This window comes from Vulpes lagopus, chromosome 8 (assembly GCF_018345385.1).
Source record: "Vulpes lagopus strain Blue_001 chromosome 8, ASM1834538v1, whole genome shotgun sequence".
Taxonomy (NCBI): Eukaryota; Metazoa; Chordata; class Mammalia; order Carnivora; family Canidae; genus Vulpes; species Vulpes lagopus.
In genome coordinates this window covers 104,227,636-104,241,887 of record NC_054831.1, presented here as the reverse complement: position 1 = coordinate 104,241,887, position 14,252 = coordinate 104,227,636, and the positions used below count along the sequence as shown (strand labels likewise).

The 14,252-nt window shown below is 41.2% G+C and overlaps 1 protein-coding gene across 2 annotated transcripts in view; it reads right to left on the bottom strand.

Moving 5' to 3' along the window:
- Window positions 1–14,252, bottom strand: part of MCCC2 (methylcrotonyl-CoA carboxylase subunit 2) — a 71,065-nt gene that overhangs the window by 18,418 nt on the left and 38,395 nt on the right. For both annotated transcript variants that reach the window (XM_041766527.1, XM_041766526.1), the window contains exons 8-10: window positions 7,224–7,288; window positions 1,259–1,358; window positions 1,052–1,147 (exon numbers count right to left, since the gene is read on the bottom strand). In XM_041766527.1, coding sequence (XP_041622461.1) covers window positions 1,052–1,147; window positions 1,259–1,358; window positions 7,224–7,288 — 261 coding nt within the window. The remainder of the gene's footprint in view (window positions 1–1,051; window positions 1,148–1,258; window positions 1,359–7,223; window positions 7,289–14,252) is intronic.

Here is a 14,252-nt window from a genome sequence, read left to right as displayed (position 1 = left end):
AGAAATGTTTATAAATTAAACTGGAAAAAGAATTTTTAAAATACACATGTGGGGGAACCTGAGTGGCTCAGTCAAGTGAAAGTCTGCCTTCGGCTCAGGTCATGATCTCAGGGTCCTGGGATCAAGTACCACATTGCACTTCTTGTTCAGTGGGGAGCCTGCTTCTCCCTCTCCCTCTGTCCTCCCCACCAACCCACTTGTGCTCTCTCTCAAATAAATAAAACCTTAATTAAAAAATTAAAAAATTAAAATACACATGCATTTGTATGTATACATTATCACAGCTATGTAAAAATGTATACATACACAATAAGCCAAAACACCAAAATATTCGCTGCTTTCTCTGGAGGGTGGGATCATAAGCAATCTTATGTTTTTCTGCATTTTCTACAATTTTTCATACAATAACACAAAATAGTTTTATAGTCAAAGGGAAAACTAATAAATATTAAGGCACAGAACCTGATACTAAGATTATTTCCCCATTTAAAAAGTACTGTCAGATATGGATAGTGAACAAAATAAAAGACTACATGCTATATGCACGCACTAAAAATTATTAATCGAGACCAAAGAAGACCATGTCAGCAATCTGTAACCATAGCAACATCTTCAGGCGTCATCAAAAGTCTAATCTCTGTTAAGGTCATATTGATCTGAAAGGGTGCGTTTTTTCCTTTCAACAACTTAATGACATTTCGTCCACTTCCCAAAATAAGAACACAAAAAAGAAATAGATGAAAATTAATAAAGTTGCCTACATCATTCCTAATGTCCACAGGAATAGGGAGTCCTATTGATGAACAAAGCAAGCGTCACCACTGTGCAATGAAAACTTTCCAACCAGTAAGAGATTTTTATCCCCCTCTTCCTTCTAGTAAGAGATCTTGCCCCTTACATGTCACTCCCTACTGAGAGCCACAAGGGGCTCTAGGCAGGAAAGTATGGAAACCGATTTCAACCTTAAAAATGGATACACATAAAAAAAAAATGGATACAAACATAAAGAGACAGACAGCAGGGTTTATAGCTCACAGTTCACCCTACACACCTCTCGGACATCAAACTGCCTCTTAAGGTTTGTACCAACTATTCCATACAATTCATCAGCAGGGAATAAAGGATCTTCAGAAGGTTCTATAGTAACCTGCAGAAATATAAAACAATCATATTAATCCATTTAAAGACATAATTCAAGGTAACATAAGCCAAAATGCTTTGCAAGAAAATAAAAGATACAAGAACATAACCAACTCACATCTAATTTCTTCTGATAATTTAGATTCTTCACAATCTTCCTAGTTAAGTGAAGGGCATGATAATCATCCAAAGCATAGTAATCAGTTACTCCAGACTTTCTGCAGAGTAAAGCACACTAAAATAATCAGAACAGGAAAAAGGAAAATAAATATCTTAAACCCCAAAGACCCTCTCTCATCTAAAGATGACATCATTTTTACTTCCAAAATACTTTAATAAATGTCATCTAATTTGGGATGCCTGGGTGGCTCAGTGGTTGAGCGTCTGCCTTTGGCTCAAGGTGTGATGCCAGGGTCCTGGGATCGAGTCCCACATTGGGCTCCCCAGAGAGAGCCTGCTTCTCCCTCTGCCTGTGTCTCTGCCTCTCTGAGGTCTCTTATGAATAAATAAATAAAATCTTAAAAAATAAACAAATAAAATAAACATACATCACCTGATTTGATTCTCATGTCCCTGGCAAGACAGTATTATCCTTTTATTACAAAGAGGAAAACCTGAGGTCTACATAAATTAAGTACCTTGCCCTAGGACTACCAGTAGCTAGCTGTGTAAGAATCCACACCTTCTATTTCTCAATCTTGACCTTCTTCTACTAGACCAGAGAGCCTTGCTGACGAGGACTTCTATTCAATGTGCATCCCATGCACCTCAAACAAAACTGTACATGATGGCAGTTCAACACCACAGATGGCACACTTCCATGATGTAGTCCATAACTACAAAGGGTCTGTAACTAACTGAGCTCCTAACAAAGATCCAACTATGGTCTCTCATTTCAGAGAGACTGCTGAGGCCCCTACCTTACAAGGTTACACCTTAAGGGTAAGCTTTCACAGGTAACTAAAGGCTTGAAGACTGTGTCTCTCAGATCAATGGCAAAAATGAGTATCACTAAAACAGAACCGTGATAAGGGCCACAGACGTTCCTGTTCAATTTCAAATTCACTGTGAATGAAGCATGGGCTTGCTCTGGTTATTAGTTTTGTTCTGATTAGATGGCTTTTTATCTCATATGTAGATATACCGATTCTATAATATGGTATTAAAAGAAACTGCATCTGGGTGGCATACCTAAATGAGCATCAGACTCTTGGTTTTGGCCCAGGCCATGATCTCAGGGTCATGGGATTGAGTCTGTTTGGGATTCTGTCTCCCTCTGCCCCTCCTCTCTTTGTATGTGCATGTGCATGCACTCTCTCTCTCTAAAATCAACCAATCAATCAGTAACTGTAGGGGCACCTGGCTGGCTCAGTCAGTGAAGCATGCAACTAACTATTCATCTCAGGGTTGTAAGTTTGAATCCCACTTTATCCCCCCTATGGGGATAAAGATTACTTAAAAATAAACTTTTTAAAAAATAAATCAATAAAATAACTGTAAAGGCAAAAATATCTATCTGAAAAAAATAGAATTTTGGCTCATTTTATGAGTAAGGACAAATCTGCTGCAATCTAAATTGTGATGTCTCGTCTAGGGAAAATGCCTTGACAGCAGTTTCGTAGGACTGGGTTCTCATGCTGGTTTCAGGGCACTCTCCACCTCTGGATTGGGTGCTTCTAAATGAAGAGTAAAGACCATGTTTACTCCTTGCTATAGCCCTGCAACATTTTGCAAATGGTAGACCCTTCAGTTTTTCGAACTTAACATGACATTTTACGACTAACCATTCCTTTAAATGCTTCATACACCATAACCTATAACTGCAGACCTCTAGCTACACTGCAGTAATTCAGAAAGCAAACAGAAGCAGAAGGAACTACTTTGCAAATCAGCCAATATTTAAAAGAAAACGCTTTCTTTTAAAAACTGCCTAGTATTTACCAAAACAGCAGGAAAGGGAAGCCTCTGATGAAACACTGTATTATGGAAGTCTTTGTGTCAAATTAATTCCTCAGGACGGCTAATCAGAGAGGCTTAAATATGTATTTACAAAGAGAAGAAACCCAAAGCAATTTGTGACTACTAAATCTTATTACACTGTTCAAAAAAAAGCTGTCACCACATAATCACTGTCCTGTGATTTTAAACAGGTTATTATGAATAATCATAGCTAGTGGTAATAGGGCACTTACCAGGCACCAAACACTGTGCTATGAGGTGGGGACTGTTCTTATTTTCACTTTGCATGTGAAGTCATGAGGCTCAATGAAGTTAACTAGTTTATCCAGCCACAAGGTAGTAAGTAAAGCAAACAGAAGACGAATTCCAGAAGCTACCCCCCTAACTCGGTATACCGCCAACAGCTTTTATGGGCACCAGGTGACTTTTGTTAAAATAGTCAAGATAAAATTTTTTAAATTAATGCTCCTCAAATACTTTCATCTCCTCATCCTCGTTAAGCAACCACAAGCAGTGGCAGCCCACCACTTTGTCCTGTACCCCACTCACCCTACTCTCCCTGCATCCTCGTCCCTCTAAGCTGAAACACCCAAGCCACTGTCTCCCTGCCATGGTCAGTGTGATCAAAGCAATGCAGTGTGGCCACTTGTACACTTCTGCTCACTGTAAATAAACAAGTGTTCTGTTCCACACACACGGAAACTCAGGCTCACCTTGAGCTTTTCCTGGCCAACCTAAACGCCACTCCCTTAACCACTCCTCCTAACTGGAAAATGAGAGCATGCTAGCAGATTCACTTTTGTAATTGTTTTTTAGCTCTGTTTATTTCTCTTATCTGTATAATGAAATTATTAATCCTTGAGGGCAGACACCAGGTGTAGAATTGTTCCATGTTACTCACAATACTTAGAGCCATCAATTTACCCACGGTGAACACTCAGAAAGGAATGAAGAGAAAATTGAGGCTGTGTAGATCCCTCAAATAACGTTTCTAAAGGCGTACCAGTGTTCTTTGATACTAAAGTAGAATGTTTTACCTGTCTCTCTTACCTACCTACCTACCTACCAGGCTGCTCCCACAGTCACCTGCCTCCCTGGGTTTGAGGTCTGGCAGCACAAAGAGAGGTTTATGCACCTGCAGGCCACAGAGCTCAATGATTAGATCTCCTTGCCAGGTATGCCTGGCTTCTTCAGGGACAGTCCAAGGCTCTCTTCTTTATCTACACTCAGCTTGAGGTGAGCTAGATCATCTATTCCCGTAGGTTCAAATTCTACTTCTATGCTGACGATTCCCAAATAAAGATTTCCAGCACTGACTTTGGCTGCAGACTCGTCAATTAACTGCCCACTCAGCCAGCATGCCTACTTGATGTCTCAAGCACCTCAAACATATCAGGTCCAAAAGAAACACCTGATCCCCCCACCCCATCCCCAGATCTCCTCCTCCTCCCATCCTCCCAATCTCAGGAAGTGAAATCTTTTCTAGTCATCATCTTTGTCACCTCACTTTCCTACAGCCCTTGTATGAAATCCACCAACAAGTCCTTCAAACTTACTCTAAAACAGAGCTCAAAACTGATCACTTCCCATACGTGCACTACCACCAGAACCATCTAAGCCACTAGCATCTCTCACCTATTGCCACTGATAAAACTCCCTGACTGGTCCCTCAGGCAGACTCATGCCAACTCCCTAAATGTTCTGTTTAACAGCCAGAGTGACTTTCTAATGAAATATTTGATAATGGCACATCTCTCCTTAAAACTCTTCAATGGTTTCCTAATTGCTCTTAAAAAAATAAGTCCATTCTTGGGAAATATCAGAAAGGGAGACAGAACATGAGAGACTCCTAACTCTGGGAAACGAACTAGGGGTGGTAGAAAGGGAGGTCGGCAGGGGGGTGGGAGTGGCTGGGTGACAGGCACTGAGGGGGGCACTTGATGGGATGAGCACTGGGTGTTATTCTATATGTTGGCAAATTGAACACCAATAAAAAATAAATTTATAAAAAATATATATATAAATAAATATAAATAAATAAAATAAAATGGCAGCTCTTCAAACTTACCTGATCCTCAGTAAAATTGTTGGCAAATTGAACACCAATAAAAAATAAATTTATATAAAAAAAAATAAGTCCACTCTTTAATGACCAGTTATGATAAACAACAACAATAAAAATAATGGCAGTTAAGATTTATAGGTACTTATTTAAAGCAGGTATTGTTTCAAGCAATTTACACCTATCATCTCATTTAATCCTCACAGAACTCTAGGTCTTTGTACCCCCTGAATACTAACCTCAAACGAATGGGCCAGGGACACGATGGAGCCAGCTCAGGACTGACTCATGAGAGCCAACTGTGTGCACCTCCTGCTGATTCCACACTCAGTGGTGTCCTGCTGGGGCCTTGCAATCAGCCTTGGTGGGATCATTTACACCACAGGAATTGGCAGATGCCACAAAGCAGGACTTTTTCCTTCCCCAGAGAACCAGCTTTTCTGCATTTACCTGATGTTGAGCATCTAGCTAAGCCGCTCCATGGTGCAGCTGCCTCAGCATCTGTTGTTTGGCTGAGCGGACTGCAGGCACCTTCAACTGCCTCCAGCCCACTTGTGTAAGCATATGTGCTAGAGAGCAGCCACAGATTCCCAGCACATCCAAGTCCTCATGGGACTTCCCGAACAACCCTTGTGAGCAAGTCTCCTCTGCCTCCCAGCTCCTCCCTGTATGCCTTATGTGCATAAGACCCATGGGGAACCAAACAAAATATCAATCTTTTAACTTGAACTGACTAAACTAGCCTTGGCCTGAGAACCCCCAGGCACTCCGCTCCAACAACAGACCCGAAGAAGAAAAATGTGCGCAGGTTCTGCCTCTGTCTGTACTCTGCCTTGAGCTCCCAGCGTAGCCCCTCGAGGCGTGCTGTGGACTTCCTCTAGGTTCTGTGAGTAATAAACTTGTCCATTTCAATTTCTCCTGTGGTCTGTTGTTGCTCACCATCCAGCACTCTGTGCTCCACTTAACAAATATTAATTTAACAATGCCACGGGGTGCCTGGGTGGCTCAGTCAATTGAGCATCCAACTCCTGATTTCGGCTCAGGTCACGATCTCAGGGTCATGAGACTGAGCCTCACATCAAGCTCCATGCTAAGCATGAAGCCTACTTGGGATTCACTCTCTCTCCCTCTCCTGCTGCCCCTCCTTACTTGTGCTCTCTAAAAATAAAATAAAATCTTTTAAAAACCCCAAAAACCAAAGTCATAAGACCTGCACACCAGTGGGCTGGATCAGCCTTCTTTTTTTTTTTTAAAGATTTTATTTATTTATCAGAGACATACAGAGGGAGAGAGAGAGGCAGAAACACAGGCAGAGGGAGAAGCAGGCTCCATGCAGGGAGCCCAAGTGGGACTCGATCCCAGGTCTCTAGGATCACGCCCTGGGCCAAAGGCAGCGGCCAAACCACTGAACCACCCAGGGATCCCCTGGATCGACCTTCTATATGCTCTCCCTATACTTCTTTACAGGCCTTAACACATGTACACATATCATTTATCATTTTTTGGTAATTATTTATCAGCCACCTCCCTGACTAGCATGTTAAGCTCCCTGAGGTCAAAGACAATGTCTATCGTAAAACCTTGAACATCTAGAACAGTGTCTGCCACATAACAGGTGCTTGATGGATATTTGTTAAAGAAATGAGAAATGTGGGATGCTTGGGCAGCTTAGCGGTTGAGCGTCTGCCTTTGGCTCAGGGCGTGATCCTGGTCTGGGATCGAGTCCCACATCGGGTTCCCCTCAGGGAGTCTGCTTCTCCCTCTGCCTATGTATCTCCCTCTCTCTTTGGGTGTCTCATAAATAAATAAAATCTTAAAAAAAAAAAAAAAAAGAAATGAGATACCTGTCTCTCCAGTCTTTTTAGGCTATAATGTAAAAGCTGACGTTCTAGCTTAGAAATGCAACTCTACAATTCAAAGAACTGAACCCTAACAATAGCTCAAGAACAGATAAACTGCGGTTGGATCTGGCAAGTTTAATTCTTAGAAAAAATAATCAAACTCTCTCTTCAACAAAGAGATGGCAATGAATCCTTGAAAGAAACAAGTGCTTCAGTCTCACCTGCAATGCAGATCGGCACCTCCAAGATCCTCAGCGGACACTTCTTCCTTGGTTGCAGCTTTCACCTACAGCAAGGATAAAAGTCCATGGTGAGTTGTGCCCAACTGAGACGTAAAAATGCTTACCTACCATGCACAGCTTTCTAACCTGCCTATGCTTATTACCACTCCCTCTTCCACAGAGCTAAAGGTTTTATTTTCTCTTTTTTTACATTAAAAAAAAAAATGTTTTTAAGTAGGCTCCACATCCAGCATGGAGCCCAGTGCAGGGATCAGACTCAAGACCCTGAGATCAAGACCTGAGCTGAGATCAAGAGGTGGACAGGACACTTTAACCAGCTGAGCCACCCAGGCACCCCCAGATTTTGTTTTCTTATTCCACCTACTACTCAGCAAACCTAGAAAAAACTGTCTCTACTCTACAGATGAAAAATCTGAAGCCAGCTTAAGGAACTTCCCCACAGCTCCGGAGCAACAATGGAACCTGAAGTGAATCGGGGTATTTCCAGGCTAAAAGCCTGCTCTCCTTCTCCTACCTTATGCATGTTAAAGCTTTTGTGCTATGCATATGCTCTTCCCACTGCCTGCACTCCCTGCTCTCTGTCACTCACCTGGGGAATCCATGTGACCTTTCCTGACCTGTGCAGGACTTTTCATCATTAATGACACTCCAGAGCAATAAGAGAACAATGCTTGCTCATCTGTGGTCCAAGAATACTCCTTATGCGCCTCCAACACGGCATCTGCAGACTGTGCATGTCAGTAATCTGCATGTGCCTCTGTTGGCTCCTTTCTACTGTGAATTCCTTGATGGCAGGAACTGTGTTGTATTCGTCTCTAAAAGTTCAGTACCCTTAATGAATTAATGCCTTTTTTGGACCATCCGGAAAAACTGCAGTAACTATCACAAATTCTTAAAAGTGCAATACCTTTAAGATGCCAAAAAAATCTCTAAGATTACCCACATCTAAGATTCAGCAGAAAAAGTAACAAGTCAGGAAATGACAGATGTTGGTGAGGATGTGGAGAAAGGGAAACCCTATTATACTGTTGGTGGGAATGTAAGCTGCTGCAGCCACTCTGAAAAACAGAGCTACCCTATGATCCAGCAATTGCACTACTGGTTATTTACCCCAAAGATACAAATGAAGTGATCTGAAGGGCACTTGCACCCCAATGTTTATAGCAGCAATCTCCCAACAGCCAAACCAGGGGAAGAGCCCAGATGTCCATCGACAGATGAACAGATAAAGATGTGGTGCGGTGTGGTGTGTCTGTGTGTATATGCAATGGACTGCTACTCAGCCATCAAAAAAATAAAATCTTGCCATTTGCAAAGACATGGATGGAACTAAAAGGTATTATGCAAAGCAAAATAAGTCAATCAGAAAGATAATCATCATATGATCTCATATGTGGAGTTTAAGAAACAGAGGATCATAAGGGAAGAGAGGAAAAAATAAAACGCGATGAAATCAGAGAGGGAGACAAACCAGAAGAGAATCTTTTTTTTTTTTTTTTAAGATTTTATTTGTCCATTCACGAGAGAAACAGAGAGAGAGAGAGAGAGAGAGGCAGAAACACAGGCAGAGGGACAAGCAGGCTCTACGCAGGGAGCCCGATATGGGACTCGATCCTGGGTCTCTAGGATCACGCCCTGGGCTGAAGGCGGAGCCAAACCGCTGAGCCACCCAGGCTGCCCCAGAAGAGACTCTTGATCATAGGAAACAAACTGAGGGTTGCTGGAGGGGAGGTACATGTGGGGATGGGGTGTCTGGGTGATAGGCATTAAGGAGGGCACATGCTATAATGAGCACTGGTGTGATACAAGACTGATGAATCACTGACCTCTACCTCTGAAACTAATAATATACTATATGTTAATCAAATTTAAATAAAATTTAAAAAATAAAAAATGATTCAGCAGAAAATGATCAAAATGAAAGACCTCAAGTACTATATTAAGAATGACTTCATCAGAGCCTGAGAAATTCTAACAGAAAAGAAAGAAAAACCATTTAGTGACAAATGCCAACCTGACCCCTTAGGAGTTGCTTACTGATTCCTACTTCTTTGGGTTGACTGATTTCTTATTCTTCAAATAGGAAAAGCTTTTGGAACAATGAACATTTATCTAAATTGCAGCACAGAAAGGACTTATTATTCACTACATCAAAAGCTCTGTCTTGGGCAACCCGGGTGGCTCAGCGGTTTAGCGCTGCCTTCGGCCCAGGGCCTGATCCTGGAGACCCGGGATCGAGTCCCATGTCGGGCTCCCTGCATGGAGCCTGCTTCTCCCTCTGCCTGTGTCTCTGCCTCTCTCTCTCTCTGTGTGTCTCTCATGAATAATAAAATCTTAAAAAAAAAAAAAAAAAAAAAAAGCTCTGTCTTAAACAAAATATTATCACACAGAGAAACAATTAAAATTTTCACCTCCAATTATTCCACCCACAGAACTGAATTCTTGGTTCTCTTCCTCCCAAAATATTCAGTGTAAAATAGCCTTCAGCCCAGACAATAATTATAAGAGGTGTCTGGATATTTAAAGTTGTATAAAGGAATAAGCCACCAATAGACTGTGTTTATTTCTAAGGATCTGACTAATATCAACTGATAAAATAAGGATTTGTCATTCGTTAATATTTACTGACCACCCACAACATACTTGATACTGTGACAGGTGCAAAGATGATAAATATCAAAACAAGTTCAGAAGACACAGGAACAAAAAGCTTCTTCAAAAGCTTGTCTTTAAAAAAAAAAAAGCTTGTCTTATTGGTATGCATTTTTCCAACCACTTTAAGCAACAGAAAGCTATAACAACTCAACCAGACGTTATGCATGGTTTGTGATTTTCAGTAAAACAAGTGTCAAAATTTAGAAGCCTCAAGCAGATAGATGAGATTTCTGCTGGTGCTTCCTTTTTTTTTTTAACCTGTAAACATAGTCTTTCAGGTCTTTCAATGTAGGCTACACAACAGAATTCAGTTGTCTAGGAAGACTGCCGACTTTGGCTGCTAAACTGCTCCTTGCTAAGGTAAATTTGCATCCACTGACCAAACTGCATGGAGCCTGCTTAGGCTGCAAGTGCACCCTTTCCACAAACTCTTCTCTTGAAAACCGCTAGTGTTATTTCAGTATTATGATGCTACGCACAGTCCCAAAAAGGCGTGTTCAAATTTTAGTCCTATCTTTACTCATTCCTTAAGAAAAAACACCTAAAAACTACTGAAGGTTTGTACCCTTCACTAGACAAAGGTAAATTCCAAATGAATTCTACCATTAACCAATGATAAGTATCACTCATAGCTAGAAAAATATCAAAGAATAACTGATACCACAGGCCTTTTGGATAATGCCTTGAAACTCTTATCACATTTAAAATAGCAGCTCTTGGGGACAGCTGGGTGGCTCAGTGGTTGAGCATCTGCCTTTGGCTCAGGGCCTGATCCTGGAGTCCTGGGATCGAGTCCCACTCGGGCTCCCTGCATGGAGCCTGCTTCTCCCTCCGCCTGTGTCTCTGGCTCTGTCTGTGTGTCTCTGATGGATAAATAAATAAAATCTTTAAAAATAAATAAATAGAAACGACAAATACCCACCATTTGCTTCGACGTGGATGGAACTGGAGGGTATTATGCTGAGTGAAATAAGTCAATCGGAGAAGGACAAACATTATATGGTCTCATTCATTTGGGGAATATAAAAAATAGTGAAAGGGAATAAAGGGGAAAGGAGAAAAAATGAGTGGGAAATATCAGAAAGGGAGACAGAACATGAGAGACTCCTAACTGTGGGAAACAAACTAGGGGTGGTGGAAGGAGAGGTGGGCAGAGGGTGGGGGTGACTGGGTGATGGGCACTGAGGGGGGCACTTGATGGGATGAGCACTGGGTGTTATTCTATATGTTAGCAAATTGAACACCAATAAAAAGTAAATTTATAAAAATATATATATATAAATAAATATAAATAAATAAAATAAAATGGCAGCTCTTCAAACTTACCTGATCCTCAGTAAAATTTAAAATGAACATAATCATTTGGAAAATACACATACTTCACATCAAAGCAGGCACAAGCTCTTTTTAACGTACTTTTTAAAACATTTGTGTTACTATTCCAAAACCAAAGGTGACTTTTTTGTCAGACTTTTGAAGCAATAAGCTTACTTCCTGAGACAGAATTCATGTACCATAAAATTCACATTTGAAGAATACAATTCAGTGGGGGTTTTTTTGTATATTCACACGGTTGTGGAACCACCAACTCCACCTAATTCCAGAAGTTTCCTCACTCCCAAAAGAAAGCCCATACTCACTACAGTCACTCTCCATTCTACCCTCTTCTTGGTCCCTGGCAACCACTTACCTACTTGCAGTCTGTATGAGTTTGCTTATTCTATATATATCATGGAAGTGGAATTTTACAATATTTTTTCCTTTTGTGTCTCACATAATGTTTTCAAGGTTCATCTATGTTGTAGCAGGTGTCAGAACTTCATTCTTTTCTTATGGCTGAATCATATTCCATTGTGTGGATATTACGGTTTTATAATACCCTTGACATTCTTCTTACCTATATAATATTCTTAGATTTCACTTAGATAATGGGACATTTTGTTGTATGATGTAGTAATTATGCGTGGTTTCATCTGCCCTCTCTTTATCCAACTGAAGTGACACAAGCATAGCAAAGACAGCATTACTGAACATCACCAGCATGGAGCTGACCAAAGAGAAGATGGGGAAGAGCCCAAGATTACATAATCTACTCCTCAGTCCTGCAACACAGGCAGCTCACCAGTAAGGCTGCAGGATCTCACTCTCAGAAGGGCTCTGTGCTTGGCGTTTAATGGTCAGTGGTTACCCTACTGATATCCAAATCTTATCTTTAAATATGTGTTCTGTAAATGAAGTCTGATGACACAATGGGGAGTCTGTGTTGGGGTTCAGAGCCTTGGCTCTTACTCGTCTGCCTCCCATCATCTTTCTGTAAAAGGTTCTTGGCCCCCTGCTTCCCTGCCATCTGGTGCCTAGGTCCAGGGCTCTGTCTTATTTGCTCCTCCCCATCCCTGTCTTGCGACTATTACACCTATCCCCCATGGGGGCCTGGTATGGGCAAAGGGAAGATCAGGATCAGGTGTGCACTCCCTGGTGTCTCACGGTGGAGCACAGCAGCAGCATCCCTTGGTGTCTCACGGTGGAGCACAGCAGCAGCATCCCTTTCCTGGGCTGGTGGTGCTGAGGTGTATTCTCCAGCATGTGACTCAGTGGATGTATGGGTGGGAGCTAAGGGACAGCGTTTCGCCCCTTGCCCATCTGGATATCAAGCACAACCCAACATGGAGGCTGCATATCCTTGGAGGGGTCACATGTCCACCAGGAGTTGAACGGTGGGCCCACTAAAAGCACAGATGCCTGAGAAGGGGAGTAGTCTATGCCTGAAGGAGCATGTACTTAAATAGCAAACAAAAAACATCAAGACAGGTAAAGGTACCAAAGAAGGAAATGTTTTATATTTTAGTACCTTTAACAGGTACTTTTTCCTCCTTTTTGAACAAGGGGTCCTGGACCTTCATTTTGCGCGGTCTGCAAATTATGTAGCTTGCCCTACCAGTGATTCATAAAGATTACTAGGATCAGAAATTTAGAGCACTTCTCACAGCTATTCTAACTTGTTCCTTCTTTTTTTAAACTTAACCTTTTTGAAAAGGTAATGTTTTCACAAGACTCAGAAAGTCAAAGGTCTCAAAATGTTTATGTTCAGCGCACACACAAAAAGGCAAAGGTCTCTCTCCTGCCCTGTTTCAACTCCTCTGCATTAAAACTATGTTTATTGTATCTTTTCCAGAGTTTCTTTATGCATATACAAGCTTACAAATGTATAATCTGCCCTGTTTTATACAAAAGTTGACATAGTATGTGCAAGCACCTTGTTTACCAACTTCTAGTGATCCTGAGTCAAACAAAAGGACAATTGAGGTAGAAGAAAAAGTAAGTAAAAGTTTATTTCATTAGCCATTCAATAAATGATACTGGGCCAACTACATATCAGCATACAGAACAATGGTGGATTCCTTCCTTAAACCTACCCAAACTAAAAATGGATTATGAACCTAAAAGTAAGAGCTAAAACTTAGAAGAAACCAAAGTATTAAATCTTCATGATCTTGCAACAGGCAAAGCTTTCACAGATATTACACCAAAAGCACAGCAAAGAAAAAAATGCATAAATTGAACTTTATCAAAATTAAACATTTTCATGCTTCAAAGGAAGAAAGTGAAGATAATTCTCAGAAAGAAAATATTTGTATCCAGAACATATAAAGAATTCTCTCAATTCAACAAATAGCCCAATTTAAAATGTGGGCAAAGGGGATGCCTGGGTGGCTCAGTGATTGAGTGTCTGCCTTTGGCTCAGGGCATGATCCCAGGATGCTGGGATCAAGTCCCACATTAGGCTCCCCGCAGGGAGCCTGCTTCTCTCTCTGCCTGTGTCTCTGCCTCTCTGTGTCTCTCATGAATAAATAAATAAAAATCTTAAAAAAAAAAAAAAAAGTGGGCAAAGGAGCTGAATAGATATCTCTCCAAAGAAGATCTACAAACAACCAACAAGCAAGTGAAAGATGCTCAACATCATTAGACATTAGGGAATGCAAATCAAAACCTAAATGAGGGACACCTGGGTAGCTCAGCAGTTGAACGTCTGCCTTTGGCTCAGGGCATGATCCCAGGGTCCTGGAATTGAGTCCCCATCAGGGCTCCCCGCAGGGAGCCTGCTTCTCCTTCTGCCTGTGTCTCTGTCTCTGTCTGTCTTTCATGAATAAATAAATAAAATATTAGAAAAACATGTGACCTAGCAATCGTACACACTAGTATATAAACATTATAAAGGAAAACATACCCACTTAAACTTGGATATGAATGTGCACAGCAGTGTTATTCATAATATCCAAACACTGGAAACAACCCCAATGATTTATCAATGATAAATGGATAAACAAAATGCTGCCTATCCATACAATGAAATAT